At 37.0% G+C, this 27,739-nt stretch overlaps 1 protein-coding gene across 1 annotated transcript in view; it reads right to left on the bottom strand.

Moving 5' to 3' along the window:
* The window catches only part of CCDC138 (coiled-coil domain containing 138), a 148,344-nt gene that overhangs the window by 117,246 nt on the left and 3,359 nt on the right, over positions 1-27,739 (bottom strand). The window contains exons 3-7 of the mRNA XM_080814221.1: positions 27,436-27,556; positions 25,497-25,624; positions 21,881-22,065; positions 16,462-16,620; positions 5,173-5,292 (exon numbers count right to left, since the gene is read on the bottom strand). Of these exons, the coding sequence (XP_080670347.1) occupies positions 5,173-5,292; positions 16,462-16,620; positions 21,881-22,065; positions 25,497-25,624; positions 27,436-27,556 (713 nt within the window). The remainder of the gene's footprint in view (positions 1-5,172; positions 5,293-16,461; positions 16,621-21,880; positions 22,066-25,496; positions 25,625-27,435; positions 27,557-27,739) is intronic.

Consider the following 27,739-nt stretch of genomic DNA (forward strand, 5'->3'; position numbering starts at 1 on the left):
CTCTCAAATAAATAAAATCTTTAAAAGTCTTTAAAAAGCAACACCCATTGATACGCTATCTGCAAGAGACTCATTTTAGACCCAAAGACACCTCCAGGTTGAAAATGAGGGGGTGAAGAACCATTTATTATGCTAATGGACACCAAAATAAAGCTGGGTAGCAATCTTTACATTAGAAAAATTAGATTTAACACCTGGAAGCTAAAGACCACCTTGCTTAAGAATGCTTGGATCAACCAGGAGATCAAAGAAGAACTTAAACAATTCATGGAAACCAATGAGAATGAAGACACTTCGGTCCAAAACCTATGGGATACAGCGAAGGCGGTCCTAAGGGGAAAATACATAGCCATCCAAGCCTCTCTCAAAAAAATTGAAAAATCCAGAATACACCAGCTATCTCTACACCTTAAAGAACTGGAGAATCAACAACAAATTAAACCAACTCCACACACAAGAAGGGAAATAATCAAGATTAGAGCAGAGATCAATGAGACAGAAACTAGAGATACAGGAGAACGTATCAATGAAACTAGAAGCTGGTTTCTTGAAAGAATCAATAAGATCAATAAACCATTGGCCACACTAATCCAAAAGAAAAGAGAGAAAGCTCAAATTAATAAAATTATGAATGAAAAGGGAGAGATCACAACTAACACCAAGGAAACAGAAATAATCATCAGAAGTTATTATCAACAGTTATATGCCAATAAGTTAAGCAACCTAGATGAAATGGATGCATTCCTGGAAAACTATAAACTCCCAAAATTGAACCAGGAAGAAATTGACAACCTGAATAGACCGATATCTAGTAACGAGATTGAAGCAGTGATCAAAAGCCTCCCAAAAAACAAGAGCCCAGGACCTGACAGATTCCCTGGGGAATTCTATCAAACTTTCAAAGAAGAAATAACACCTATTCTCCTGAAGCTGTTTCAAAAAATTGAAGCAGGAGGAAAACTTCCAGACTCTTTTTATGAAGCCAGCATTACCCTGATCCCCAAACCAGGCAAAGACCACACCAAAAAGGAGGATTTCAGACAAATATCACTGATGAATATGGATGCTAAAATTCTCAACAAGATCCTAGCAAATAGGATCCAACAGCACATGAAAAAGATTATCCACCATGACCAGGTGGGATTCATCCCTGGGTTACAAGGATGGTTCAACATTCGCAAATTAATCAATGTGATAGAACAAATCACTAAAAGAAGGGAGAAGAACCACATGGTCCTCTCAATTGACGCAGAAAAAGCATTTGACAAAATCCAGCATCCATTCCTGATTAAAATGCTTCAAAGTACAGGGATAGAGGGAACACTCCTGAACTTCATAAAATCTATCTATGAAAGAGCCACAGCAAATATCATCCTCAATGGGAAAAAGCTCACAGCCTTCCCGTTGAGATCAGGAACACGACAAGGATGCCCACTCTCACCACTCTTGTTCAACATAGTATTAGAACTAGCAACAGCAATCAGACAACAAAGAGAAATAAAAGGTATCCAAATTGGCCAGGAAGAAGTCAAACTCTCTCTCTTCGCAGATGACATGATTCTTTATATGGAAAACCCAAAAGACTCCACCCCCAAACTACTAGAACTCATACAGCAATTCAGTAATGTGCCAGGATACAAAGTCAATGTACAGAAATCAGTGGCTTTCTTATACACTAACAATGAAAATACAGAAAGGGAAATTAGAGAAATGATTCCATTTACTATAGCACCAAGAACCATCAGATACCTGGGAATAAACCTAACCAAAGAGGTAAAGGATCTGTACTCGAGGAACTACAGAATACTTCAAGAAATTGAAGAAGACACAAAAAGATGGAAGACCATTCCATGCTCTTGGATCGGAAGAATAAACATTGTTAAAGTGTCTATACTGCCTAGAGCAATCTATACTTTCAATGCCATTCCGATCAAAATTCCACCGGTATTTTTCAAAGAGCTGGAGCAAATAATCCTAAAATTTGTATGGAATCAGAAGAGACCCCGAATCGCTAAGGAAATGTTGAAAAAGAAAAATAAAACTGGCGGCATCACATTACCTGATTTCAAGCTTTACTACAAAGCTGTGATCACCAAGACAGTATGGTACTGGCATAAAAACAGACATAGACCTGTGGAACAGAGTAGAGAGCCCAGATATGGACCCTCAACTCTATGGTCAAATAATCTTCGACAAAATAGGAAAAAATATCCAGTGGAAAAAAGACAGTCTCTTCAATAAATCGTGCTGGGAAAACTGGACAGCTATGTGTAGAAGAATGAAACTCAAGGGACGCCTGGGTGGCTCAGTTGGTTGAGCGGCTGCCTTCGGCTCAGGTCATGATCCCAGCGTCCTGGGATCGAGTCCCACATCGGGCTCCTTGCTCGGCAGGGAGCCTGCTTCTTCCTCTGCCTCTGCCTGCCTCTCTGTCTGCCTGTGCTCACTCTCTCTGACAAATAAATAAATAAAATCTTTAAAAAAAAAAAAAAAAGAATGAAACTTGACCATTCTCTTACACTGTACACAAAGATAAACTCGAAATGGATAAAAGACCTCAATGTGAGACAGGAATCCATCAGAATCCTAGAGGAGAACAGAGGCAGTAACCTCTTCGATATCAGCCACAGCAATTTCTTTCAAGATATGTCTCCAAAGGCAAAGGAAACAAAAGCGAAAATGAACTTTTGGGACTTCATCAAGATCAAAAGCTTCTGCACAGCAAAGGAAACAGTCAACAAAACAAAGAGGCAATCTACGGAATGGGAGAAGATATTTGCAAATGACAGTATAGACAAAAGGTTGATATCCAGGATCTATAAAGAACTCCTCAAACTCAACACACACAAAACAGAAAATCATGTCAAAAAATGGGCAGAAGACATGAACAGACACTTCTCCAATGAAGACATACAAATGGCTATAAGACACATGAAAAAATGTTCATCATCACTAGCCATCAGGGAGATTCAAATTAAAACCACATTGAGATACCACCTTACACCAGTTAGAATGGCCAAAATTAGCAAGACGGGAAACAACGTGTGTTGGAGAGGATGTGGAGAAAGGGAAACCCTCCTACACTGTTGGTGGGAATGCAAGTTGGTGCAGCCACTTTGGAGAATAGTGTGGAGATTCCTTAAGAAATTAAAAATAGAGCTTCCCTATGACCCTGCAATTGGACTACTGGGTATTTACCCCAAAGATACAGATGTAGTGAAAAGAAGGGCCATCTGTACCCCAATGTTTATAGCAGCAATGGCCACGGTCGCCAAACTGTGGAAAGAACCAAGATGCCCTTCAACGGACGAATGGATAAGGAAGATGTGGTCCATATACACTATGGAGTATTATGCCTCCAGCAGAAAGGATGAATACCCAACTTTTGTAGCAACATGGACGGGACTGGAAGAGATTATGCTGAATGAAATAAGTCAAGCAGAGAGAGTCAATTATCATATGGTTTCACTTATTTGTGGAGCATAACAAATAACATGGAGGACATGGGGAGATGGAGAGGAGAAGGGAGTTGAGGGAAATTGGAAGGGGAGATGAACCATAAACCATAAGAGACTGTGGACTCTGAAAAACAACCTGAGGGTTTTGTAGGGGGCGGGGTGGGAGGTTCGGGGAGCCCGGTGGTGGGTATTAGGGAGGGCACGGATTGCATGGAGCACTGGGTGTGGTGCATAAAAATGAATTCTGTTACGCTGAAAAGAAATAAAAAACTTAAAAAAAAAGAAATAAAGAAACCCTTCTCAAAAAAAAAAAAAAGAGTGCTAGAGTTGTATTGTGAAAGATAGTACCTACACTTGTGCTGAGCACAGTATACCATATAACATTGTCAAATCATTATGTTTTACACCTGAAACTAATATGTCTTGTGTCAACCAACTGTACTTCAATTAAAAAGAGAGAGGGGGGGTGCCCGAGTGCCTCAGTTGGTTAAGTGGCTGTCTTCAGCTCAGGGTATGATCCCAGGGTCCTGGGATTGAGTTCCTCATCATGCTCTCTGCTCAGTGGGGAGTTTTCTCCTCCCTCTCCTTCTGCTCCTCCCTCTCCCTCTGCCCCACCCCCTGGCTTGTGCTCTCTCCTCTTGCTCTCTCTCTCTCTCAAATAAATAAAATCTTTAAAAAAGAGAGAGAGAACACACTAGATTGAGAGTGTGATGGGAACAAGTAATCTCCCCAGGGATAAAGCAGGCTTCCAAACAATAGTAAGTGAAGGCCATCCCTACTTCTACTGTGGGAGGCCATAAATGAATTCAGGGAAACCAAAGAACTTAGATCAAATGAGAAATGTACCTAGTTGTCACTGCCAGTGAGAAAGGTTGTAACAAGCAGTAACTATAGGACATCAAAAACAGAAACTGAAAACATACAGCTACCTAAGGAATTCCAGGATGCGTATTATCTCTGAGAGTCTGACCTTAGTTACATTTTAGAATCCATGAAGTCTTCCAGCCCAAAGCTTTCATTTTTGAAGTGACTGGGTTTACCCCCATTTCTGCTCACCTACTTCTCCTCTTTACACAAACACAAACATAATCATTCTCCTGTGTCCCTCGAACGTATTCTTTGTCATCTTTCAGTCAAAAACTGGTTAAAGTTAAAAAAAAAAAAAAAACAGAAAAAAAGATACAACCCACAAAAATATTTGCTTTGCAACTTCAGTTTTATTAAGCAGTAATCTAGATCATATCACTTACGTAATCATAGTACAATATGACAGCCCTCTGTATGATAGCACTTTGTATTCATGCTAGTACACTGCCTAGCATATAACAGATGTCCAAAAAATAAATGAGTGTTAAATAAGCTGTGGTATAAAATAGCAGTTAAAAGAATTATTAGCTAAAAACAATGCCTAAAACTCCCCAGATTATCATGTCTTTCTAATTTTTTTTGCTTGTTTTAAATTTATTAATTGCTCTTATATTTTAAAAATTCCAAACTGCAAAAACATCTCAGCTGCATGCTAAAACAGATGATGAGAAATCAAAAGCTTAAGAATACCATATTTATATTTGCAAGTATTATAGGAAATAAAGTTAGCAAATAAAGTTAATTAAAACTTTCTCTAGCTAGAATATATTCTAAGACTGACACATAATTTGTTAAATAAGATGATATAAGTTTTAAAAATCTTATAATCTAGTATTAAAATAGGTCTTACCTGCTTTTTTAAGTTATCATTCAGTTCTTTCAGTGCATCAAAAGAGGACCTTAGCCTCTTGCTTTCTTTGTTTCTTTCCTTAAGAACTTCAGTTAAGTGCTCAACTTCTGCATCATGTTGCTAGAAGAGAAAAAAAATCTGATCTAAAAATTAGGTAAGGATTCCATGTCTCTAATGCTATTGAACACAAATCAATTAAAAATTAGAACTCCTTGAATCAGGACTTTAATTAGTGCATTTAAGCATATGTGACTAATACTGCAAATAATTTATAAAAACTGTGTCATCAACCAATGTAATAACTAAGCATTAAAAGCATTTGTTAAGTTCCTATTGAAAAACTATTTTTTTTCTGCTCAAAAAAAATCCACTGGATCACACTGAAATAATTTCTATCACATTATGGAATGATAAAACAATGAGAGATTTCTTATCCTCTTCAAGAGACTAGTTAGTTATTCATAGCTTTATAAATTAAAATTTAAGATTTAAGTTACCCTTAAAAAGAAATATCCATAGACAGAACTAATTCCTTGTTCTAATTAAGTAGCTAAACTTGTTTATATCTCAAAAAATTTAAAAAATACTAAAATTTCCTGAGTCTCAAACTATTTTCTCTGCTTAATCGGCTTTATAAATAATTCAAATAATTTAACCATGTAATTACATTTAAATGAGGTAACACATTTTATTTAAAGTGTAAATATGTATAGTTTATTTCACATTTTACTCTCAATTTATTTGTAACATATTAAAACAAGTTTCCATAGGAAATCAAGAAACTGAATTAATTACTTTCTTCCAAGTAATCATATATGTACCATTAAAATAAAGCTGTTATCTTTACACTTAGTAAGAATAACAGACAGACAAATCTAAAGAGAAAAAAAATCAAGAATAAATCTAGTATGGAAACCTCCTGAGAATCCAAGCATTTATTTTCCTGCCCTGTTTAAAATCCAATCATTTTAAAAATTAGCTTTATGTAATTTTATTATTACACCAAATGACTCCTTAAAGAACTTAGTATATAGTCACAAACAGTTATTTCAAACATTAGGTTAATATTCTCATTCTCCAAATTCTTCCAAATCCAAAAGATACTAAAAATATAGGATATGAGCTCCATCTCCAGAATGGCAAGGTAAGCCCACTACACACACTCCAGTTCTGTTACTGATTACAACTAAAAATCTTAGACAAAACACAAAAAAGTAACTACCGTAAGGACTGTTTACCTTTTAAACAGAAGCAGGGAATTGTAAAAAGGAGTGAAAACATGAAGAAGCAACCCTCAAGAGGGTGAAGTTTCCAGGATTTGTTTCTCTTTTTCTCTAGTATTCTTGTCCCAATACAGGCCCCTGGCTACTAAAGTGCACCTGCAGCATAGGCTGCTAAAACTCTGAGAGAAACTCTACCTTCCACTTAGGGATGCCAGGAAAAGGGCCACTGTGAGCCAAGGGATGTGGGGAATATCAGAGAAGAGATTCAGAAAGAGCATTTTTTTCATTCTAGTGTACGTAAACTGTTAGAAATCTGGCCAAACCCTAAGCTGCCCAAGCACAGCACTGACAAACGCAGCAGAGCAGATCTCTCCAAAAAGTGGAGAGATCAGAGCTCAGTTTGAAAATACTACACAAGTCTCGGACTAACCCCCCAATTCTGTAAGCATGGGAATGACACAGAGCCCCATAATAAATGTCTTGAGAACTGAACTAAGATTATGTCACTCACTACCTGAGTATCAAACTAAACCTAAGTGGCACATGCACAAGACAACCCTGAAGCAACATTATAAAAGCTCTGAAAACTGAATGGAGATTGGGTCACTTCCCACAGAAGGTGAGAAAGAATTTTGGTCTATACCTAATCAGAATGGAGTACGAAAAATGGAGGAGGAAGATCCTTAGCTCACCTCTTCCTGTGAACACACCAAGGCTGCAACCAATGGGAGAACAATCTCCTCTGAGAATAACCTGAAGGCTACCAGAACAACTCTTCCACAGGTAAAGATACAAAGAAACAGGAACATCAGGAAGGATGGGAGAGGCAGAAATACAATCCGGTCAGAAACAAACCCTGGCACAGAAACACACAAGCAGGAGGAATAGCACCGATCTGGAGGTCCTAAGGAGTGTTGGGGTTCAAGTTCCTCATCAGGCATACTCCCACCCTTGCCCTGGGGATCTGCACTAGGAAGACTAGTCCCCATAACATCTGGCTTTGAAAATCAGCAGGGCATAAATACAGGAGTATTGAAAAATTAGCATGCCATGCATGCCCTAACTTCTGGAGAGCTGCAAGCTAGTAAGAAACCAAGACTCCACACAGAAAGAGTCTGCATACGATCTCACTCGCTTCAAGACCCATCACAGAGGTAGCAGTGTGAAAAGTGCCTGCACCATATATAAGGGGTATCTACTAATTTTAGCATGTGTGCTAGAGGAGCAAGAATCTGCAGGAAATTTCTCTGGGAGAAAAAAACATGGGGTGCCATTTGGGGGGCCCTCCTTCAGCCTAGCTGTTCCAATGCCTATGGGTGCCAGTTTTAACACTCTCCATCTATCTTGCTAGCACTGTTCACCTCACTCTGGCATTCCCCCTGCAAATCCACCCCACGCTTCCCAAAGGCACCCCTCCTGATCCACTACACCAGGCAGGCAATCTCAGCAGCAACCACCCTGACACACCCAGTGGGCATCCTTAGTCAGGATGGGCAACCATTCAAAGAAACTCTTGTCTCAGGGAGGAGGAGCCAGCTTCACAGTCACCCACACAGACAGCAGCCACAGATGTGCCTCTCAGCCAGCATGCACCTACAGTAGTCATGGCCAGGCACTGTAGCCAGGTGGTGGCCCAGGGAACAGTCCCACCCTCAACTCTAACAGCAGGAATTGTACCCCAGTCACAAGTGGAAGGCACACACAGGGGACAGCCCTGGAGTATCTGGTTTTGGTGACCAGGGGATTATACTTCTGGGCCCCACATATTGCCTTCTGTTGAAAGCCCATATTCAATGCCAGGAGAAGTAGCTGTCTTACCTAATACACAAAAACAGGCAGTCAGACATGGTCGTAAAGTTACTTTACTTTGGGGAGAAAAATGGATGAACTCAGTGAGAACCTCAACAGATACAGAAAATGTAAAAAAGAACCAATCAGAGATAAAGAATATAATAACTGAACTAAAAAATATACTAAAGATAATCAACAGCAGATTACAGGATGCAGAATAGAAATCAGCAATCTGGAAGACAGGGTAGTGGAAATCATTCAAATTAAACAGCAAAGAATATGAAAATAGGTTAAGGGACCTCTAGAATAATATCAAGCATACTAACAACAGCATTATAGGGGTACAGAAGAAAGAAAGAAATGGGTAGAAAAATTATTTGAAGAATAGCTAAAAACTACCCTAACCTGGAGAAAGAAACAGACATCCAGGTCCAGGAAGCGTAGAGAGCCCCAAACAAGATGAACCCAAAGAGATCCACAGCAAGAATCATAATAATTAAAATATCAAAAATTAAACTTAAAAAGATAATCTTAAAAGAAGCAAGAAAATGGGGTGCCTGGGTGGCTCAGTGGGTTAAGCCTCTGCCTTCGGCTCAGGTCATGATCTCAGGGTCCTGGGATCGAGCCCCGCATCGGGCTCTCTGCTCAGCGGGGAGCCTGCTTCCCCCTCTCTCTCTGCCTGCCTCTCTGCCTACTTGTGACCGCTCTCTGCCAAATAAATAAAATCCTTTAAAAAAAAAAAATAAATAAAGAAGCAAGAAAAAAGCTACCAATTATATGAAAGGGAACACTTAGGGGAACCTGGGTGGCTCAGCGGGTTGGGTATGCAACTCTTGATTTTAGCCCAGGTCATGAACTCAGGGTCGTAGGATCGAGCCCCATGTTGGGTTCCAGGTGCAGTTTGAGATTCTCTCTTCCTCTCCCTCTGCTCCTCCCCCAACACACATGTGCGTGCATTCTCTCTTAAAGAAAGAAGGGAAGGAAGAAAGAAAGAAAGAAAGAAAATGTTTAATTATGACTATCAGCTGATTTTTCACAGGCTGGAAGGCAGTGGCATGATTTAGTTGAATTGCTTAAATAAAAAAACCTTTGTGATTGTAAACAAGAATACCTTACCCCACAAGGTTATTATTACAAGGCTATTACTCAGAACTGAAGAAGACACAGGGTTTCCAAAACAACAACCAAAAAAGTTAAAAGTCCTCACCACTGAACAAAGCCCAGATGAAATGTCAAAGGAATTTCCTTAAGTGGAAAAAAATGAGCCACAACTAGAAGTAAAAAAAAAATCACTGAAACATTTCACTGGAAAAAGTAAACATACCGTAAAGGTAGTATATTGGTTATAAAGCTAGTATGGAGGTAAAAAACAAAGGTAGTAAAATCAACTATAGTTATAATATTTATAGTTAAAGAAAACACAAAATTAAAAGATGTAAATATGACATCAAATACATAAAATGTGGATGGGTGGGAGTAAAATGTATTGCTTTTAGAATGTGTTTAAATCTAAGTGACTATCAATTTAAAATAGGGTGTTATGTTTGAACCTCATGATAACCATGAACCAAAAACCTATAATAGATAAACAAAAAATAAAGGAAGCCAAACATAACACTAAGGAAATTTATCTAACTACAAAGGAAGAGAAGAAGAGAAGAAAGGTAGAGAGAAAAACTATAAAAACAAACAGAAAACAACAAAATTGCAAAAGTACATACCTGTAAATGGACTCAATGCTCCAATAAAAAGACATTAGGTGAGTGAATGGATTAAAAAATAAAACCCATGGGGTGCCTGGGTGGCTCAGTCATTAAGTGTCTGCCTTTGGCTCAGGTCATGATTCCAGGGTCCTGGGATCAAGTCCTGCATCGGGCTCCCTGCTCAGCAGGGGGTCTGCTTCTCCCTCTCCCACTCCCCATGCTTGTATTCCCTCTCTCGCTGTGTCTCTATCAAGTAAATAAATAAAATCTTAAAACAACAACAACAACAAAAACCAGTCAAGAGACTAACTTCAGACCTAAAGACACGTACAGATGAAGTGAAGGGATGTAAAAAGATATTCCATATAAATGGAAATGAAAAAGCTGGGGTAGTTAATACTTACATCAGACAAAATCGACTTTAAAACAAAGACTGTAACAAGAGACAAAGAAAGGCACTACATAGTGATAAAGGGATCAATCCAACTAGAGGAAATAACAATTGTAAATACCTATGTCCCCAACATAGGAGTACCTAAATACAGTAAGGGAAACTGACGGAAATATAATAACAGCTGGGGACTTTGTTACCCCACTTATATCAATGATTAGATCATCCAGATGGACCACCAGTAAGAAAACTATGATTCTAGGGGTGCCTGGGTGGCTCAGTGGGTTAAAGCCTCTGCCTTCGACTCAGGTTATGATTCCAGGGTCCTGGGATCGAGCCCCATATCGGGCTTGCTGCTCAGCGGGGAGCCTGCTTCCTCCTCTCTCTCTGCCTGCCTCTCTGCCTACTTGTGATCTCTGTCTCTCAAATAAATAAATAAAATCTTAAAAAAAAAAAAAAAGAAAAGAAAACCATGATTCTGAACAACACATTAAACCTGATGGACTTAACAGATATATACAGAGCACTCTATCCAAAACCAGGAGAATACACATTCTTTTCAGGTGTACATGAAAACATGAGCATAGTGGCATGAAACTGAAGATCAATTACAAGAAAATGGAAAAAACACAAACACTTGAAGGTTAAACAACATGTTACTAAATAACCAGTGGATCAACAAAGAAACAGAGGAAATCAAAAAATAACTGAGACAAACAAATATGGAAACACATCATTCTAAAATTTGGGGGACACAGCAAAAGAAGTTTTAAGAGGGAGATTTACAGTATTACAGGCAAACTTCAAGAAACAAGAAAAGTCTCAAATAAACAATCTAACCTCACACCTAAGGGAACTAGAAAAAGAAAAACAGTAAACAAAGTCCAAGGTCATAGAAGGAAAGAACAAATAAATGAAACAGACCTTAAAAACTAGTAGAAAATAGAATTAGAATAGAAAAAAATGAACAAATTATAAGATTATTTAAAAAGATAAACAAAAACCTACAGCCAGATGCACCAACGAAAAAAAAGGATTCAAAAAAATAAAATCTGAAATGAAAGAGAAGTTACAACTGACACCACAAAGAATCGTAAGAGACTATTATTCAAAATAATACACTAAAAACTTGTATGACCTAGAATAAATAGACAAATTACTAGAAACATACAATGTTCCAAGACTGAATCAGGAAGGAATATAAAACCTGAACAGACCAAATACTAAAACCAAATTTGAATCAGTAATCAAAAAATGCCCAACAGGGGTGTCTGGGTGGCTCAGCGGGTTAAAGCCTCTGCCTCTGGCTCTGGTCATGATTCCAGGGTCCTGGGATCGAGCCCCGCATCAGGCTCTCTACTCAGCGGGGAGCCTGCTTCCTTCTCTCTCTCTGCCTGCGTCTCTGCCTAATTGTGATCTCTCTCTGTCAAATAAATAAAATCTTTAAAAAAAAAAAAAAAAAAAAAAGATGCCCAACAAACAGATGGCTTCAGAGGTGAATTCTACCAAACATTCAAGGAAGAGTTCCTATCTATCCTTCTCCCAACTATTACAAAATTATTTAAGAAGAAGGACAAATTAATTCTGTGAGGCCAGCATTACCCTGATACATTCCAGGGATGCAAGAACGGCTCAATATTCACAAATCAATATGATATGCCACATTAACAAAATGAAAGATAAAAAACATATGACTATCTTAACAGATACAGAAAAAACATTTGTCAAAAGGCAACATCCATTCATGATTAAAACTATTAACAAAGTGAGTATAGAGGGAACATACTTCAACATAATAAAGGCCATATGAGAAAGCTACAACTAACATCATACTCAATGATGAAATGCTGAAAGCTTTATTCTAAGATTAGAAACAAGACTAGAATGCCTACTTTCACCACTTTTATTCAACATAGTATTGGAAGACCTAGCCATAGCAAGGTTGGGAAGGAAGAAGTAAAACTGTCACTATTGGCAAATGATAACATATTATATATAATCAACCCTAAAGAATTCACCAAAAACTATTAGAACTAACATGTGAATTCAGTAAAGTTACAGGATACAAAAGTAATATACAGCAATCAGTTGTGTTTCTATACTAATATCAAAGAAGCAGAAAGAGAAATTAAGAAAACAATCCCATTTACAACTGCACTGAAACCAATAAAAATACCTAGGAATTAATTTAACCAAAGAGGTAAAAGACCTGCATTCAGGGGTCGCCTGGGTGGCTCAGCCGTTAAGCGTCCGCCTTCGGCTCAGGTCATGATCCCAGGGTTCTGGGATCGAGCCCCACATCGGGCTCCCTGCTTGGCAGGAAGCCTGCTCCTCCCTCTCCCACTCCCCCTGCTTGTATTCCCTCTCTCACTCGCTCTCTCTCTGTGAAATAAATAAATAAAATCTTAAAAAAGAAAAAAAAGACCTGCATTCTGAAAATTGTAAGGCATTAATGAAAGATATTGAAGATGTCACAAATAAATGGAAAGATATACCATGCTCATGGATTAATTCAAATAATACTATTTAACATTTCCATGCTACCTGAAGTAATCTACAGATTCAATGCAATCCTTACCAAAAATGCCAACAGCATTTTTCACATAATTAGAACAAATAATACTAAAATTTGTTTGGACTACCAAAGACCCCAAATAGCCAAAGCAACCTAGAGAAAGAACAACAAACCTGGAGGTATCATACTCCCAGATTTCCAACTTAACTACAAAGCTATAGTTATCAAAACAGTATACTGCTGGCACAAAAACTGACGTGGAGATCAATGGAACAGAACTGAGAGCCCAGAAATAAACTCATGCTTATATGGTAAAGTAATCTACTACAAAGGAGGAAAGAACATACAATGGAGAAAAGACAGTCTGAACAGCTACATACAAAAGAAACTGCACCACTTTCTCATACCATATACAAAAATAAACTCAGAATGAATTAAAGACCTAAACATAAGACCTGAAATCATACAACTCCTAAAATAAAATGATGGCAATAAACTCCTGGACATCAGTCTTAGCAATACATTTTTGTTCTGTCTCTTCAGACCAGTGCAACAAAAACAAAAATAAACAATTGGAGAAAAATATCACAATTCGATCTACGTCAAACTAAAAAGTTTATGCACAGTGAAGGAAACCATCAATAAAACAAAAAAGCAGCCTACTGAATAGGAGAAAATATTTGCAAATGCTATATCCAAAATATATTTGGATACTGGCTAATATTCAAAATATATAAAGAACTCATACAACCCAACAAAATAAACAATCCAATTAAAAAATGGGAAGTGGACCTGAATAAATATTTTTCCAAAGAACATATATTGATGGTCAATAGGTACATGAAAAAATCAACTTAACTAATAATCAAGGAAATAAAAATCAAAACCAAAATGAGATACCACCTTACGACAGTCAGAATGGCTTGTATCAAAAACACAAGAAATAACAAATGTTGGCAGGGATGTGGAGAAAGTGAAACCTCATGCACTGTTGGTGGGAATATAAATCAGCACAGCCACTCTGGAAAACACATGGAGGTTCCTCAAAAAATTAAAAATAAAACTACCATATGATCTTGCAATTCCACTTCTGGGTATTTACCTAAAGAAAATGAAAACATGAATTCCAAAAGATATACGCACACCTACGTTCACTGCAGCCATTATTTACAACAGCCAAGATATGGAGGAAACCTAGATGTCCACTGATAAATGGACAAAGATGTGGTACAAATACACAGTGGAATATTATTCAGACATAAAAAAGAATGAAATTTTACCATTTGTGACAACATGAAGGAACACTGAGGGTATTAAGCTAAGTAAAATAAGTCAGAAAAAGACAATCACTGCTGACTTAACTTTTACGTGAAATCTGAAAACAAAACAAATAAACAAACAAAACAAAACAGAAACAGACTCATAAAAGAAAGAACTGGTATGGCTGCCACCAGGGGAGGGAGGTGTGCAGGAGTGGGCAAGATGGGTGAAGGTGGTCAAAAGGTACAAACTTTCAATTACAAAATAAGTCACAGATGTAAAGTATAGCATAGAGAATACAGTCAATAATATTGTCATAGTATTATATAGTGACAGATGGTAACTAGTTTAACGTGGTGAGCATTTCATAATCCATATAAATGTCAAATCACTATGTTGTACATCTGTAACTAACAAAATATATGTCAACTATAATGTATAAATAAACAAAGAACTCAACTGGGCTGACTACTTGAAAAAATAAACAGTCTACAGAGGATTAGAACAAGATCCAGAATCTGTACAATATCCAAAAGGTCCCAAATACAATCTAAAAGTCACTGAACCAGAAAATGTGCTAACTCTCAAGAAAAATGCCAATCCTTACATGATCCAGGTGCTGAATATTTAGGTACATTCCCTGAGGTAAATACAAATGAATGCAAATGGAAAGATAAAAATTCTCATAAGGAAAATTAAACATAATTTTTAAAAGAACATAATTAGCAATTTTAGAACATTAAAATGTCAGAAATAAAAAATTCCCTAGATGATCTCAGTAGCAACATGGAAATGAAAGAAGAAACAATGAGTGTAACAGTAGATAATAGACATTATCAAATCTGAAGAACACAGAAGAAACAGATGAGGAAAAAGGATCAAAGTCTATGCTTTGCTAAGGAGCAAAGCAGTCTATGGTGTAACACCAAAAGACCTAACATATGAGTCACTGGAGACACAGAAGGAAGAGAAAGCAGTTGGAACATAAGAAAATAAGTGAAGAAATAAATGGTTGAAAACTTCCCAGATTTGGTGAAAGACATTAATTTACAAAGTCAAGATGTTCAGTGAACTCCAAAGAAAAGCATGGGGAGATACCTCATAATTAAATGGCTGCTGAAAAACAAAGATAAAGAAAAATCATGATTCTATTTACATGACATTCTGGGAAAAGGCAGAAGTACAGGGACAGAAAATAGGTCAGTGGTTACTGGCAGGGGAGGGAGTACTAGGGGCAGGGAGGGATAACTACAAAGGCGCATATGGTAACTTTTCGGGTGCTAGAATGATTTCTTATTAGGATTATAGTGGCGATTACAAGATATATGCATTTTTCAAAACAGAATGAAATTTATTCTACATAAGTTACAAATATAGTAATGTATCTATTGATATGAAACAAAGTACACCCTACCACCTAGATAATGTTCTTGATAAAAATATGCAACCTAAGGGGTGCCTGGGTGGCTCAGTGGGTTAAAGCCTCTGCCTTCGGCTCAGGTCATGATCCTGGGGTCCTGGGATCAAGCCCCGCATTGGGCTCTCTGCTCGGCAGGGAACCTGCTTCCTCCTCTCTCTCTGCCTGCCTCTCTGCCTACTTGTGATCTGTCTGTCAAATAAATAAATAAAAATCTTAAAAAAAAATGCAACCTAAAAAAAATCCTTAGGAAACAATCAAGCAAATCCAGAATATGACATACTCTATATGACTGCTGGCCTGGAATCTTCAAAGAAAAGTCTCACAAAAGAATAGTTGACTGCTCTAGATTCAAAGAAACCAAAAAGGTATAAAAATCAAGTATAATGCATGAATTCTATCTAGTTCCTTGATCAGAAAATAAAACAAACAATAGAAGATTTCAATACAGTGGGGCACCTGGTTGGTTCAGTTGGTTAAGAATCCAACTCAGCTTCAGTTCAGGTCATGATCTTGGAGTTGTGGGATTGAGCCCTTTGTCGGGCTCCATGTTCAGCAGGGAGATGGCTTGAGAATCTCTGCCTCTCCCTCTCCATATCACATTGGTATGCACACTTTCTCTCTCTCTCAAATAAATGAATAAAATCTTAAAAAAAATCTTAAGACCCAACTGGGAAAGTGAATGCAGACTGTATAAGAAGTTAAATTATTTTATTAGCATTAATTTCCCAATATGTTAATGATGTGGCAAATGTCCTTATGCTTAGGAGACACAAAGTCCTAAAATTAAGCATTGATAATACTAAGGAAGTATTTAGGGGTGCTGAGTCATGATTTTTACAAGTTAGGTTCAAATGGTCCAGGAAAAACTACATGGGGGGATGGGAGAGTGGAGAAGAAATAAAGCATATGCTGCAAAATGCTAATAATTAGTGAATCTAAGAAAAACAGAAATTACATTACTCTGAAACCAAATGCTATATAGTTACCTCCTTTATAATCTGAAATCTTGTAAGAACCTCTTCTTCAACACCTTTAATTTTACTCAAAGCAGTTTCGTGTCTGAAAAGTAGTTGTTCTCTTTCAACTAAAAAACGTTCCCGCTTTTGAAGTTCTTCAGCAAACTCCTGTTGTGCTGCAGTTTCACACTGTATTAAAATGTCAGATTCAAGTGTTTTTAGAAAGTACATTCACAAATTCTATAAATTGTTTTATTTACTGAGGTTGTACCTTAATCAAATGGTGTTTAGGACTACATGGGTACAAGTAAAATACGGATTACAGTAACAGCTAGATTATCATCATAGCATATAAGCGTGCACAGAAAATCTATCTTGTTGCAAAATGATGTGACACTGTAGTGAGATTTCACTCTGAGGACTCAAGAGAATTTGGGGTCCAAAATGCATCTGTATTATGCAGAATAATCCCCTATCCAGCTTCAATTCCACATTCCACTTCAACTTCACCATCTATTCTTTTCCCTATACTCTCCATCCCCTTCCCTTCTTGTCCTTCACTTGGGCTAAAAGACCCCGGCCCTGCATTATAGCACTAATCTCAATGCCACATTGCTCGATACCAATGGAGAAAACACACACACACACACACACACACACACACAAAAGCTGGACTACTGTAAACTCTGGGAACCTCTAACTGGATTCTCAATGCAGTCCAGAAATCGTTTTATATTTTCATGGTTGGCTCTCTCTCTCTCTCCTGCTCTTCACAGTGCCTATTTCAAAACCTTCTCCATTCTTTACTTTGAACACCTCACCTCCTGCATGATTCTGTGCAGACAGCTTCATCCCTAATTCACAAAGAAAACAGAAGACAGAAGGAAACGCCAGCCTCCTGCCCTCAAGGCACACAGGTCTCTCCTTCCCTCCCATTACGAAGGCAAACTCAGGATCTCACTGCCTTCTGCCTTCTTTGGACACCGCTGTGCTAATAATCCCTCTAATATTTTTAATCTCTTCCATCTCATCTGAAATGGGGGTGCTCTTGACCATACCCACTAACTGCCTCTCTTTCACAAAATTCTTTAACACTTTGTCTACACCTGCTGAGTTCTATCTCCCAATCACTCCTTAATTTACTTCAATCTGGCCTCAGCCAGCATCCCCCTACTGAAATGACTTACCCATTATTACATCTGAAGGTCACTTTCAGTTCTAATTTTATTGAGTTCTCTCAACAGCACTTTATACGATAGGCCCTTTCTTTCAGCCTAAAATAATCTCTTTCATTGGACTCTACGACACCACATTCTCCTGGTTTTCCACCTCACTCTCTGGCCATGGCTTCTCAGCCTCCCTTGGGGGTTCTGCTTTCTTTACTGTCATTTAATTACTAATGTTCCTCAGGATTTGGGCTTAAGTCACTTCCCTTCACATCTTCTCATTCTCTCTGCTACTTCCCTCCACTCAATGGCTATATTACTGTGTATATGCTAACTTCTCCCAACCTACAACTGCTCAGCTTTTTCTCCTAAGCTCGAATCTCAAATCCAAACTTCCTACTGAATATCCCCACCTGACGCTCTCAGGTAGGGCAAATAAAAATGTCCAAACTGAATTCAAGTAGCCATCAGGGAAACGTAAATCAAAACCACAATGAGGTGTCACTTCATACCCACTAGGATGGCTAGAATCAAAAAGACAGATAACAAATGTTGTCAATGATGTCAATCAGTTAAGAGTCTGCCTTCAGCTCGGGGTCATGATCCCAGGGTCCTGAGATCCATCAAGCTCAGTGTCAGGCTCCCTGCTCAGTGGGGAGTCTGCTTCTCCCCACCCCCTTCCTACCGCCTATGCCCTCCCACCCTTGCTCATGTATTCTCTCTCTCTCAAATAAATAAATAAAATCTTAAAAAAAAAAAAAAAAGCAATAGTGTTTTAAGAGCCTAGAATGCTACATGGCAGTTAAAATGAATGAAATAGAACTACATTTTCCAAACATACAAATCTCAGAAATATAACAATGAACAAAGCAAGGAACTTGCAAAAAGAAATCCACAATATGTCATGTAGTATTTTAAAACATTCAAAGCAATACATATATATGAATACATAAAAGTGTTAAAACAGGATATAATGGACCCACACTAATTTCAAGAGAGTGCTGAATCCTTGGGAAAAGGAAGAGGATATGGGATGGAGGAAGGCTGTTTCAACTCGAATCAAAACATTTCATTTTCTTTAAAAATATCAAACAGAACTGTTAATAAAATTAATTATGCATTAATTATGCAATATGGGCAGTTGATATTATAATACTATCTAGATTTTTCTGTATCTCCTAAGTATTTTATGAACTTTTAAAAACCAAACAGCAAATGAAGAGATAATATTCATAATAAAGGAATTGTTTCCTACACAAAAATTAAAGTTGTAAGTTTGAAAAAAACAGAATCTTCTCTCCCTCCAGTTTTGTTCCCTATCTCAGCAAAAAGTAGAATGATTTATCCAACAGCCAAAAGAATAAACCTGCATTTTATCTTTGACTAAAACCCTACTGCACACCTCCCACATCAAAACAATCTCCAAGACCTACTGGATCCATCTCTTAAAAATGTTGAGAATCCGGGCACCTGTGGCTCAGTGGGTTGGGCCTCTGCCTTCGGCTCGGGTCATGATCTCAGGGTCCCAGGACTGAGGCCCGCATCAGGCTCTCTGCTCAGCGAGGAGCCTGCTTCCTCCCCCTCTCTCTGCCTGCCTCTCTGCCTACTTGTGACCTCTGACTCTCTCTCTCTCTGTCAAATAAATAAATAAAAAATCTTAAAAAAAAAAAAATGTTGAGAATCCATCCACTTCTCTCCATCTCGAAGGCCCTCATCCAACCCAAGACACCACCAAGACATCTACATCTCTTGACACTCTGCCCTCTGTCTAGATCTCACGTACTGGTGACAGCTTTAAATATCTATATGTGTAGGGGCACCTGGGTGGCTCAGTGGGTTAAGCCTCTGCCTTTGGCTCAGGTCATGATCTCAGGGTCCTGGGATAGAGCCCCGCATCAGGCTGTCTTCTCAGCAGGGGGCCTGCTTCCCCACCTCTCCCTCTGCCTGCTTCTCTGCCTACTTGAGATCTCTCTCTCTCTGTCAATTAAATAAATAAAACCTTTAAAAAAGAAAGAAAGAAAGAAAAGAAATACATGTAAATTACTACCAATTTAGACACCCATCTAAGACATATGTTCTAAATGCCAGGCTGATATATTTATTTACATTAGGTCTCCATTAAAGTCTCAAACCTAATCCACTCCAAACTAAAATCATGATCTTTCTACCTATATTGATTCTTTCTCCAAGTTGTACAAACCAGAAATGTGGAAATTATCCTAGACACCTATTCTCCCTATAGCACATCAAACTCATCATACTAGCCCATTTTACCTCCAAAAGCAATCTCTAATCTATTCAATTCCATTTCTCTGCCACCACCCAGTCCAAGTTACCATCACCTCTCACCTGCAGCATTACAGTAGGATATTCTACCCAATCTCCCAACTTCCATACCTATGTCCCTCCAACCAATTGATTTAACTATACGTTAGATTAAGCAACTCCCCTGCTCTAAAAATCCTCAGTTACCAACTACATTTTCTTTGAACGAATATATCATCATGCTTCTGGGGCTTCTCATATTAGACTATCACAGTCTAGTAGGTGAATCCCCTATTCTTCCTCTAGGGTATAAGTTAAATGATACTTTCTCAGAAAACCTTACCAATCTATCCTAATCAGGTTTCATATTATATCTGAACTATTCACTTAAATTTTTAAGACTAACTATATGGGTACTTACAATTGATTCTAAAAAGCTATGTGTGGCAAGAACCATATATATTTTATCTACTTCTATATATTCAACACTAAGCACACAAAGGCATATTAACAAGTATTCAAACATATGCTGAATAAAATCACAAAATATGACAAAATGTGTATACTTAACGATGACCAACATAATAGAAGACCAAAAAAAATTTTTTAAGTTAGATTTTACTACAGATTAAACAAGATTAATTCACTTCACTTCATGTTTTAAAAAATATGTCTTTATTGTGTTTGCAATAAATGATCTATCTTTAACACTTTGCTTATTCTTTTTTATCTCATAAAGTATTAGCACAGGAATCTTCCCAGTGGACTATTTATAACTCTGTCACTCACTTGCTTAAAAACCTGTAGCCAGCCTGAGCGTTCCTTCCCCAGGCTGGTAAGTTCAGTCTAACAAATCACTCCTTTCCAAAAACCTCCCACCCCCAACTCTTGCCACCTGGAATGCCCTTCCCACTCCTCTCCTTTCTAAATTTTACCTCAGTCAAGTACCAAGTTATGTCTCTTCCTGAACTGTTCACCAGTGATTTTAGGCCAAAATAATCTTTTTCTGAAATGCTATGGTAATTATAACTTGAATTATTCAAACAAAATGAGATACTGGAGTATTTTTTTAGATACTGGTTTTTTAAAAAATGTTTATTTCCTTATATACAAATATAGCAGAATTCCAACTATAACAATTTTGGTCAGGAATTGTGTATTACACGTACTTTTCCTCCCTTCTGTACTCCCACCTAGTGGACACTTGATAAATACATGAAGTACATCCTTTAGAAACAAAGAAATCCTAAAGACAATAAATACCAATGTTCTGCATCGAATTCTGGTGAGAACTTCTTACATATGTAAAATAATGAATCATGACACTACTTCAAAAAGCACACTTTAGGGGCACTTGGTTGGCTCAGTTGGAGGAGCAAGTGACTCAGGGTTGTGAGTTCAAGCCCCATGTTGGGTGTAGAGATTAATAAAAAAAAATAAACTTAAAAAAAAAACTACACTTAACCAGATTTTATTTCTTTTTTTTTGTTGTTAAAAAAAGATCTTATTCATCTGTCAGAGAGAGAGAGACAGCGCACACAAGAGAGAAAGCACAAGCAAGGAGAACAGCAGGCAGAGGCAGAAGCGGGCTCCCTGCCAGAGCAAGAAGCCCGAAGTGGGACTCAATTCTGGGACCTTGAGATCATGACCTGAGCTGAAGGCAGATGCTTAACTGACTGAGCCACCCAGGTATCCCAAGATTTTGTTTTATTTCTTAAGCAAGGATGGGAGGGAAATAAAGAAATGAACACAAAACAGGAAAACAGTTGGAATCTAAGAAATATGCCTATACCTAAAAACACCATTTATTTTTTCCCTCAGCTATGAATTTTTCCCTTCAATATTATAATAAATTTGTTTGTTCCTTGTGATAAATTTGTGTTTGTTCCCTTTTGACTTTGTCTCAACACACTTATCCAAAATAATTAAAATGAAATACTCTGTATTCAAATTTTATATATGTCTCGTACTTAGAACATAAATATATCTCAATTCTCAATTCAGTTTTTAGTTCTTACCTGCAGTTTCTGATGTATTTGAAATAATTCATCATAGATCTGATTAATCTGATGTGGAAGTATTCTCCGCTTGTTTGGTGCTTTAGATGTTGAACAGTTGACGCGTCTCAGAGGGGAGTCATTTGCATTACTACAACATTCAGTCCAATTTCTTGAATTTGATGCCACATTAGTTGGCTGGGCAACTGTTAAAAAAGAAATTAAATTATAAAGCTTATTAATTTATAGTTTTAAGTATTCTCAGAGTACTCTTCAGGAAGAGTTATTTTAAATATGAATTGCAGTACTGTTAAAAAGTCTCCAGTATTGGGGCGCCTGGGCGGCTCAGTGGGTTAAGCCTCTGCCTTCGGCTCAGGTCATGATCCCAGGGTCCTGGGATCGAGCCCCGAGTCGGGCTCTCTGCTCAGCGGGGACCCTGCTTCCCCCTCTCTCTCTGCCTGCTGCTCTGCCTACTTGTGATCTCTGTCAAATAAATAAATAAAATCTTTAAAAAAAAGGTCTCCAGTATTAAAAACAGTATGGAGGTTCTTCAAAAAGTTAAAAATAGAACTACCCTATGACCCAGAAACTGCACTACTAGATATTTATCCAAAGGACACAAAAATAGTGATCCGAAGGGGCACGTGCACCCGAATAAACGTTTATAGCAGCAACGTCCACAATAGCCAAAATGTGGAAAGAGCTCAGATGTCCATCAATAGGTAAATGGATAAAGAAGATGTGGTATGTACGTATGTATATATGTGTGTTATATATATACATATACACATACATATACACATGTACACATATATATATACACATATATACACACACACACACACACACACACACACACACACACAGTAGAATAGTACTCAGTCATCAAAAAGAATGAAATCTTGCCACTTAAAATGACATGGATGGAACTATAGGGTATTACACTAAGTGAAATAAGCCAAAGATAAATACTGCATGATTTCACTCGTAGGTGGAATTTAAGAAACAAAACAGATGAACACAGGGGAAGGAAAGGAAAAATAAAATAAGATAAAAACAGAGAGGGAGGCAAACCATGAAAGTCTGTTAACTATAGGGAACAAACTGAGGGTGGCTGGAGGAATGTAGGTGGGTGGAAAGGATAACTGAGTGATGGGCATTAAGGAGGGCACTTGATGTAATGAGCACTAGCTGTTATAGGCAACCAATGAATCACTAAATTCTATCCCTGAAATTAATAATACACTATGTTACCTAAATTGAATTTAAATGAAAAAATTTTTTCAAGTCTCCAGTATTATATGCAAAAAGAATTATATATAGCAAATGTGGTAAATATTAAAATTAGAAAATCTGGGTGAATGCCTTACAGAAAATTCTCTATGCTCTTTCTACAATTTTTCTGTAAGTCTGAAATAACTTCAAAATGGACTTTAAAGTGCATAAAAACACTCAGGTATTACCTGCCTAGGCCACGAAATGTAAAGTTACATCAGAAACCCTTAATCACATTCCCTTCTCTCCTCTAAACCAAATTAACCTAGCCCAAATACAGCATTAATCATTGCTTTATTTTTTTTAATTTTTTACTATCTGGGTAAAAATTTAATAAAAAATTAAGACTTTGTTTTGCCTGGTTTTAAACCTCGTATAATGTCTGTAATTTATATAATGATGTAATTATGTAATTTCTATTACCTCTTTTAAATATGTTCTTGTATTAATGACAGAATCAGGTTCAAAAATCTTCACTACTTTATCCTATTTTATATTTTTATACGTCAACATCCACTACAGGTGGATATTTGAGCTCTTTGTCTACACAGGTGCTCTACAGTCTTGCATGTGGCTGCTGGTACACATATTCAAGAGTTTCTCTAGGGTATATGATTACCAGCAATATTGCTGGACCATAAGGGACATGTGCAGGTTCAACTGTGCCAGTGATGCCAAACTGTTTGCCAAAGTGGTTATATTAATTTACTCTCCTATATTAATTTACTCTCCCAAAAGCAATGGATGAACAAGTTCCTTTTGCTTCACTTCTTTACCAACACTATATTGCCAGAATTTATTTTCTGTTAGTACTGAAAGTGTTTTAACTTGCATTAGCCTTCTTGAGAACCCTAGCTTTAAGAAAGGGGTCTCTTACTGTACTCCCCATCTTGGACAGACCTTAGGGAGCCAAAATAAAAAAAAAAAACAAAACACAAATTTTTAACAAAGAAAAAAGTTCTAGAGGGCCTGACTGGCTCAGTCTGTTAAGCACCACCTCTTGAGTTCAGCTTAGATCATGATCTCAGAGTAGTGAGATCAAGCACCATGTGGGACTCTGCACTCTGCATGGAGTCCACTTGGGATTCTTTCTCCCTCTCCCTCTGTTCCCCCTTCTCCACATGTGCATGCAAGCAGACGCACTCCCTAATAAATAAATCTTAAAAAAAAAAAAAATTTTCACCTCACTCAGTTCAGCAAATGCCCTTAAAGTGAAAGTTCCATTTTTTAAGAGATTTTATTTACTTATTTATTTATTTAGAGTATAGGAGGGGAAGAGAGGCAGAAGGAGAGGGAGAAAGAATCCCAGGAGACTCCAGGGGAGCACAGAGCCCTACACTGGGCTCTATCCCAGGATCCTGAGATCACAACCCTAGCTGAAATCAAGAGTTAGATGCCCAACCGACTGGGCCACCCAGGTGCCCCCAAAGTGAAAGACACTTTCATTGCTTTGCTTGCCTCTCTAGGTTCCCATTTCAAAGTCCACAGCTTAAATATTCCTTAATTATGTCAACTTTTAAATACATTCAACTCTTTTTTTCTTTTAGATTATCCTGTATTTTCTATTGTTTTTCAGTGGGAAAATACACCACGTAGCAAGAAACACAAGTCCAGGCAGAATTACTTTTCACTTTCAAATGCTGAGGTGAATAGAAAGAAGATAATGAAGAGTGGGAAGGGAGAAATGAGCATGTGTTGTGTGTAGACAATATATGCCCAGAAGAGATGCAAAAAGTCTATCAAAGGGGCAACACTCTTCTCAAAGTCCTGCAGCCACTCTGGTTGCCTGTTGCCTTGAAATGCTGACAAAACTATGACATGCAGCCACATGGAGAGAGAGAGTTACTAAAGAAGTGCCTGATGAAGCTATACCTTAAGTAATCTGGAGTACTGTCTTAAAATATTAAAGGATTACTCAACTCTACCACAGTATTTAATGACTTTCTAACAAATACTAATACGAAGAAATATGAAGACATTATAAAAAATATTCAACTGATTACTAACTTATTTTGATAATTTTGAGAACATAATGCTTCTGGAAAATAATGAAGTTTATTTTTCTCTTCTCCTTTAGTTAACAATAAGCACAGTTAATATCTCATGGCTTACAAAAATATAGAACACAGAAATATACATACACCTGAGGACCAGTGTTATTACTATGGGATAAGCTTTATGTGCTCTACTTGACAAAGCTACTTTTGTGAAGATTTTATTTTTAAGTAATCTCTACACCCAATGTGGGGCTTAAACTTATAAGCCTGAGATGAAGAGCCACATGCTCTACGTACTGAGCCAGCCAGATGCCCTGACAAAGCATCTTCTTAAGTAACTATTCTAAAATGATTATCTCTTTTACCTTTTTCTATGTCTTTAAAAGACTGTTTGGTTATTTTAGAGGTACTAATTCTATGATCATTCTCAATTAACTCTTCTTTTGTTTCTTGTTGCTTCAAATCTTGAAAAGAATCCAGTTCATGATCTAGGCTTTAAAAAAAAAAATCTAATACAGCATTCTGGAAGTTTTCTATAGCATTTTAAAAAGACAAAACTGCTTTTCAAATATTAACAGCATAACAATTGAAAAAATGTAACAAGCAAACATTTTTAAACATGGAAAACAAAATGTGAAAAGTAAACCACTGATCCTAAAAAGTCACTACAGGTACCTTTCTATATATTCCAATGGGCTTAATTTAAAATGACATATACTTGTAGAACGCTCTATGACTTCCATACTCTTTCTTATGATTCCTAATACTTCTGTGAGGTAGATATACCAGCTACTATTAGGTCTAATTTTAGCTAAAAGAGCTAACACTTAACAGGAAGAAACTGAAACCTAAAGAATTTAAATAACTGACCTAGCTAGTAAAAGGTAAAAACAGGTGTTCTCTCCAAAAAGATGATCTCAAAGTTGAAATTTCTAGAGCAATGCTGCTCAGAGGAATATAATTCAAGTCACATAAGGCAATTTAAAATTCTCTAGTAGCCATATTAAAAACATAAAGCCACAAAATTTCAACAGTATATCTAAAAGATTATTTTAATACATAATCAGTATTAAAAAATTAAGGTATTTTGCATTCTTTCATTCATCTTTAAAATCCGGTGTATATTTCGTACTTGTATTTCAAGTACTCAGTAGCCTCCTGTGCCCTGTGGCTACTATGCTGGACAGCACTATAATCCAGATTAGATCATAACTAGAGACTGTGAAAAAAAAATGTTTAATGTTATAAAAACTTTCATAGTTCAAAAGCTTCAAGTTATAACTTGAAATTACACCCAAACCATTTATGATAACAAAAATGATAAAAGTATCAGTTAAATACGAGAAAATCATTTCCAGAAATTCATAATTATCTCAAAAACAATTTTTACTTTCCTTACTCTATATTCAGTCTACCTCATGAGCAAATCTTAAAACCACATCAACAAAGCTACTTTGAGAATACCAAATGAAATAGTAATAATAATGATAATAAAGCATTTGAGTGCTTTTCTATGTACTAAGCACTGTTCTATGTGTTTTACATGAATGAAGAAAATGAGGCAATTAATAAAAAATTCAAGCATCCAAATATCAATTACCTTAATAATATACATATATTTTTGGCAGTTACATTTTCTTCTCCCCATGATTATCTCAACATTTCATTTTGTATATGTATACATCTTTATGATTTAACATTATTTCAAAACATTTACCCCTTCTTGATGCACTCAGCACCTCCTTCTGCCACATATTTATGGCATTTAATTTTATCTAATTCAAAATTTCATTTCTCCTTAGCTTCCACTATTTTTATATTGGTTTCACCCACTCACAGCCCAGCACTCTGCATGTAGTTAGCATCACTCTAGACTGATTTCTTCAATCTCTCTCAACTACCTAAAATATAGCTTACCACACTAGTAGACACACAATGGATACTGAGTTAAATATCACTGTCTAACAACTCTGCATTCATTTTTATCCTAGGTCCTTTGAAAAAAAAGGGGGGGGGGGCAGGGTTTTCATTTGGGTCCTGGATGAATAACCAGAAAAATAATTGTTCATCTTTCATACTGTGCAAATAACTTTCCATTATACCACCAAACATAATGTTAGGTTTATGATTTTATCACAGAGATGTTCAGTAAAAATTAATAAATCAGTCTCTTCAACCATTCAGCAGGCTCAGACTGCTTGTACTTCCTCTCAGAAAAAAAGCAAAGACAAACAATCCACCCTTTAATCTCGGTTTTTTTAGATACCAAAGAGAGAGTACTACTAAGGATTCAAGGTACTTTACCAATTCACATTTAAGTGTTTGAATGAACTACAAAGCGGTGTTGTGCAAAGCTTTCCTTCATCAGAATAACATCTTAATGATGAATCCACTTTATCTCCAGATGAGAAGATATCCAAACCATCTGTTAACAAAAAAGAAAATAGCAGAGATTACTAAAATCAGATATGAATCTCATTCTAGGCTTCTAAAGGTACCTAAAGATTTCTTATCTGTATGTCTCTGTAATGAAAACTTCAGAAAATAGGCATCAAATCAAATTACTGATTTCAAAATGCTCTTTCATTTATTACCTTATTTGATCTTA

The sequence above is a fragment of the Martes martes genome, assembly GCF_963455335.1.
Source record: "Martes martes genome assembly, chromosome: 9".
Lineage (NCBI taxonomy): Eukaryota > Metazoa > Chordata > Mammalia > Carnivora > Mustelidae > Martes > Martes martes.